Source organism: Tiliqua scincoides, unplaced genomic scaffold (assembly GCF_035046505.1).
Source record: "Tiliqua scincoides isolate rTilSci1 unplaced genomic scaffold, rTilSci1.hap2 HAP2_SCAFFOLD_93, whole genome shotgun sequence".
NCBI classification, from domain to species: Eukaryota; Metazoa; Chordata; class Lepidosauria; order Squamata; family Scincidae; genus Tiliqua; species Tiliqua scincoides.
The window spans coordinates 107,501-112,900 of NW_027101673.1; the positions used below are offsets into that span (position 1 = coordinate 107,501).

Here is a 5,400-nt window from a genome sequence, read left to right on the forward strand (position 1 = left end):
CCGATGGGGGGGGTGTTACAATTTTCCATGCTTGATGATGTCACTTCGGGCCATGACATCACTTCCAACGAATGACATCACTTCCGGTGGGTCCCGACAGATTCTCAAAAGTGGGTCCCCGGTGGTAAAAAGTTTGAGAACCACTGGACTAGGCGTTGACAGCGAACACAAGGACAGAGCAATGGCTCCCCCTGAAAACGCTGCTTGGATAGGATGGCAGCCTTAGGATCAAGGCACATCTACTCAGAGGTCAGTCCCCTTATAGTCAATGGGGCTTACTCCCAGGTCAGTGTGGATAGGATAGCAGCCTCAGAGCTGCTACTCAGGACAGCAGCCTCAGGCATGTCTACTCAGAAGTCAGTCCCATTCTAGTCAATGGGGCTTACTCCCAGGTCAGTGTGGATAGAATGGCAGCCTTAGGGCCAAGGCAGGTCTGCTCAGGACTAAGTCCCCCAATAGTCAATGGGGCTTACTCCCAGGTAAGTGTAGACAGGACTGCAGCCTCAGAGCCCAATCCCAGGCATGTCTACTCAGAAGTAAGTCCCCCAATAGTCAATGGGGCTTACTCCCAGGTAAGTTTAGATAGGACTGCAGCTTCAGAGCCCAATCCTAGGCATGTCTACTCAGAAGTAAGTCCCCCAATAGTCAATGGGACTTACTCCCACAAAAGTGTGGCTAGGATTGCAATCTCAGGCTGCGCACTGACCTGGGAGTAAGCTCCACCGAGCCCAACGGGACTTACTTCCGAGTAGACCTGCCTAGGCTGGTGCAGTCACTACCACCGCCTAACCCCCCCCCCCGCTTGCGATCCCTTTGCGCTCAGCTTTCTTGGGGCGGTGAGTTCCGACGGCGGCTCCGCCGCGCTTACTCCCGAGTAGGAGGCCGGGGCTGCTGCAGGCAGGCAAGCCGGCGCACGCGTTCCCGGGGAGGAAAGCGCGGATCGGGCGCGGGGAGGGCTTGCAAGCGAGTCGGCCGGGCGTGAGGGGGGGGGGCTGCTCGCGTGCAAGGCCAGCGTGCGCTGCAGCGCGTCTACTCGCGAGTGAGGGCTCCTGCGCGAGCGAAGGGGGTGCCTTGCAAGGGGCCCGGTGCTGGGATCGGGGCCGATCCCCCCTCCGGCTGCCGGGCAGGGCCCGCCCTGCTCGCGCACCAGCGTCGGAGCGACTTCGGAGTGACTCCGGCTGTGCCGTTCCGGGTCGGAGGCTGGAAGATGGCAGCGCCCTTGGAGCTCTTCTGCTGGGCCCCCGGCTGGGGGCTGCCCTCGGTGGACCCCGATTGCCTGGCCGTGCTGGTGAGCCGGGGGGGGCGCGGGACCCTCTCCGGGGACCCCCCAAAGCGCCTTTACGCACCACCTGCCCTTTGAAAGGGAGCCAGGGCAAGAGCTGCAAGGGGGTTGCCAACTGCTCCCCGCCCAGCCTGCTCCTCTGCCTCTTGGGCCAGCCCCACGCCTCTTTGAAAGGAGCAGAGTCAGGGTGTGCAGTTGGCAACCCTGCCCCTTGGGGCCCCCCTCAGATTGATTTGAAGGCATGAGCAGGCTCAGAATGTGTGTGTGTGAGGGGTGGTTGCCAGCTTTTGCTTGCCGAGCCTGCCCCTGTGCTTCTTGGGAGCAGGTCAGGCACAATTCCAGGCTTGGCCCTGCTGAGCCACCCTCTCCTTACAGCAGCTTCAAAGCGTTGGGCGGCTGCCTGTTTCTAAACACAGGAGCAGGGTTAGTCTTTGCCGTTGGCAACCCTGCTCTTGGCGCCTGGAGATTTATTTGAATGCATGAAGCTGGGCTCAGTGTGTGTGGTGGTTGCCAACTTTTGCCTGCTGAGCCTGCTCCTGTGACTCTCTGGAACAGGTCAGGCACATTGCCAGGCTTTGCCTGCCTAGTCCCCATTGCCGTACTGCAGCTTCATGCATTAGATATCTGCCTGTCTGAAAGCACAGAAGCAGAGTCAGTATGTGCAGTTGGCAACCCTGCCCTGGAGGCATGGGCATGGGATTTATTTGAAGGCATGGGCTCAGTGTGTGCCTTGATTCGAGTTGCTCAGTCTTGTCCTCACTGTCTGGCTTTTAGTTCCTAAGGTTCCCCCCCACCTCACCTGGCAAGGCTGCCAGAAATTGACCCATAAATGGGGGTTTGGACCCTCTAAGCTTACGGTTTTACACTGGTGATGGTTTTTGTTGACAACCATTGTGGCCAGGAATTAGCAGGCCAATATAACATCATGGCAACCTTTCTGAGAGATACAGTTGCCAACTTTTACCCTTTTTCCTGTGTTTCCCTTAAAACAGGCCAGGCAGGGAGCATTCCTCCTCCTTTGGTTCATGCTTGGCTCCTCCCTGAAAAGACACAGGAGCAGGGCCATTGAAAAAAGTTGGCAATCCTAGCCTTACTATCAGCATTTTACACACCACCATTAGCAAAAAAAAAAAAAAAACCTTCAGAGAAGGCAGAAGAGATTGAGCTGTGATTTTCCCGGCCGTTGGTTCTCAAACCTTTTGGCACGGGGACCCACTTTTTAGTCTGTTGGGACCCACCAGAAGTGATGTCATTAACCTGAAAGTGATGTCATGGCCGGAAGTGAAACCAGTTACCACTTTTTTGTGTTTAGATGTTGGCTTCTCTTTCAAGGTAACCAAAAAGATTTTAGCGTTCCAGTTTGCTGGGGGGGTTGGGGGAGAAGAGAGGTAGGAAAAATCTCTGAATCAATTTGTGGTTTGGATTGTGGTTCACACCCCCCTCTGATGTCAAATTTACTTCCCCCTTTTCTCCAGACTTATGCCCGTTTTACAGGAGCTCCTCTGAAGGTCCACAAAATCACAAATCCTTGGCGAAGCCCCTCAGGTAACCAAACATTTTGGCGAGATGGAGTTGGGAGGCTGTCGGGCTGCGAGCGCGGACAGGATGACAACAGTTCATTCTGGACTGGGTGCTGAGTGACGGGCCATGCTCACTGCAGTGTAAAATCCAATGGAGAAGATGAAATCCTGGCTTTTAAAAAAGGAAATGGGTTTCTAGTCCTCAAGGTGGCTGAGAAAATGGGGACGATGCCAGGGTGGGGTGGAATGAGATGAGATACTGCTGGTCACTCCCGGTCCAAAAGATGGGAGAGCCAGGACGGTGTAGTGGTTCAGATTTGAACTTGGAAGATCCAGGTTCAAATCCCTGCTCAGCCCTGAAAATAGGTAAATCAGATGCATAGGGCTGGGGAAGATTTGCAGGGGACTCTACTTGTTGCTTCATAAGATCTAGGGCTGAGCCTCAACACCCATGGGTTCTGGTTCTAAGCTGTAGTTAGTGAGCTTGAGCACTGAGCAGTATGTATAGTTGGGGGGGCAGTGCAATGGGGAACACTGCCTGACACCCCCTCCCCCACAGGTTCTATAGGTGCTAAATGGGAACACACACCTTCTTCTAGCTTGATTGCATGAGTTTTGCAAACACGGAAGTGCAGGACTTACGGCTTTATTTGAAGCAGTGTCCTTCAACCTTGGGGGTCGGGACAGTTGTGGGGTTGTGGCAACTTAGGTTGAAGACCACTGAACTACAGCCCCACCGGGCAAAGGGCATCTGGTGTACCCCTTCAGGTACCCGGAGATGGTGTCCCAATCCTGCTGGGGTTCTTAGCAATTGGGCTAAAATAGCTTTCGCTAGGGTTTGGGGCCAGGGTGTCTCCCAGCTCTACCTGGAGATGATTCCATGGGTCGAACCTGGGACCTTCTGCATACAAAACAGGGGTTCTGCCACTGAATTACAGTCTGCTGGGGGAGGGGGGAAGGTCCATCTTCCCCTGGATCAGGGGACCCCCCCCCCCACATGTCCCAAGTGGGAAAGCCAACCCTACAGTTTTTAGGGGAGAATTTTGCTGTAAAATCCCCAGTGTAAATTGGGGGTCGGTCATCATCCCAGCTCTGCTCTGCTTTTCCAGGGACCCTCCCGGCACTCAAGTCGACGGATGAGGGCATCATCTCGAACCCTCAGCAGATCATCACCTACCTCAGGAAACAGGTCAGCTTTTTTGGACAGCTAAATTCAAATGGGGGGGGGGGGAAAGAGAGATTTTGGGTTTTTTTAAATACAATGTTTGATGATGGCAGCTATTTAGATATTCATGACATACCTGGGGGCTCCTATTGCAGATTCTTCTCCTGGCTTCATGTGCTTTAATGTAGAATATTTCTTGAAATTATTGCATGGGAAAAAAATGACTTGCATATATTATGAGTCAGTGCAGAACAAACCTGGGGACCAAATGAAAATCGAACTGAACCCAGTAGAACTTATCTAAGAAGAGCTCTGCTGGATCAGGCCAAAGCCCATCTAGTCCAGCTTCCTGGATCTCACATCAGATACCTCCAGGAGCACACAAGGCCACAAGAGACCTGCATCCTGTTGCCACACACCCCCTGCACCTGGCATGTCAGAGACAGCCCTAAAACCAGGAGGTTGCACGTCCCCATCACGGCTTGTACTTATTTGATGAACTTATTTATTTTTTTATGTTATTTATTTATTTTTTCACATTTTTATACCGCCCTTCCTCCAAAGAGCTCAGGGCGGTTTACACAGCTGCTCCTTCCCTCTTTCTTCTCCTCACAACCACCCTGTGAGGTAGGTGAGGCTGAGAGAAAGTGACTGGCCCAAGGTCACCCAGGAAGCTTTGTGGCTAAGGGGGGGGGGATTTGAACCTGGATCATCCAGGTCTAAGTCCACTTCCCAAACCACTACACCACCCTGGCTCCATCAACCTGTCCAGTCTGCTTTTAAAGGGATCCAGGCCAGATGCCATCACCGCATCCTGTGGCAGGGGGTTCCACAGATGAATCCCTCCCAGGACAGTGTACTGCAGCGTTTTGTTGCAGGACCGCTCGAACCTTACTTGGCCACACATTCGCCGACCCTTGGAGGGTTCGTCACATGAATTCTGCATTCCGGCCAGGGGGAATTAGCTGCCCTTGGTGAGAACCTGACCTAAACAGGTGGGGAATCTGGGCCTTGACTGTGCTGGGTTTTCCCTCTAGAAATTCAACGCCGATTATGACCTCTCCGCCCGGCAAGCGGCCGACACCCTCGCCTTTGTGTCTCTGCTGCAGGAGAAGCTGCTGCCCGTATTGGTGAGCGTCCGGGGCAGAGGGGGAAGTGGGAAGCAGGGTGGCATAGTCTTTGGTGTCCAGGTCTATTGGACTTCTCAATGTGGAGCCCAGATCTACCTACCTGCATGGTGTCAGCAGCTAAATACAGTCATATGGAAAACCAAACACACTCCGAAGTTTCTCTTAAATATAGAAAGTCATTGCCGAAAATTAGCATCGTTGTATTTAGGCTAGACTAGAATGGAAAGTATCCTGTGAACACCCAAATTTCCTTCTGCAGTAGCTGTAGGCCCACAGCTGTGTCCCAAGCTCCCATCCACTCCA

At 53.4% G+C, this 5,400-nt stretch overlaps 1 protein-coding gene across 1 annotated transcript; it reads left to right on the forward strand.

Moving 5' to 3' along the window:
* Nucleotides 1-990: 990 nt before the first annotated feature.
* Nucleotides 991-5,097, forward strand: LOC136636136 (metaxin-1-like; the record flags this gene model as incomplete). Its single annotated transcript, XM_066611120.1, has 4 exons — nucleotides 991-1,288; nucleotides 2,758-2,827; nucleotides 3,912-3,991; nucleotides 5,005-5,097. Coding segments are annotated over exons 1-4 (324 nt in total), but the record flags the coding sequence as incomplete, so codon positions are not given.
* Between the last annotated feature and the right edge of the window lie 303 nt (nucleotides 5,098-5,400).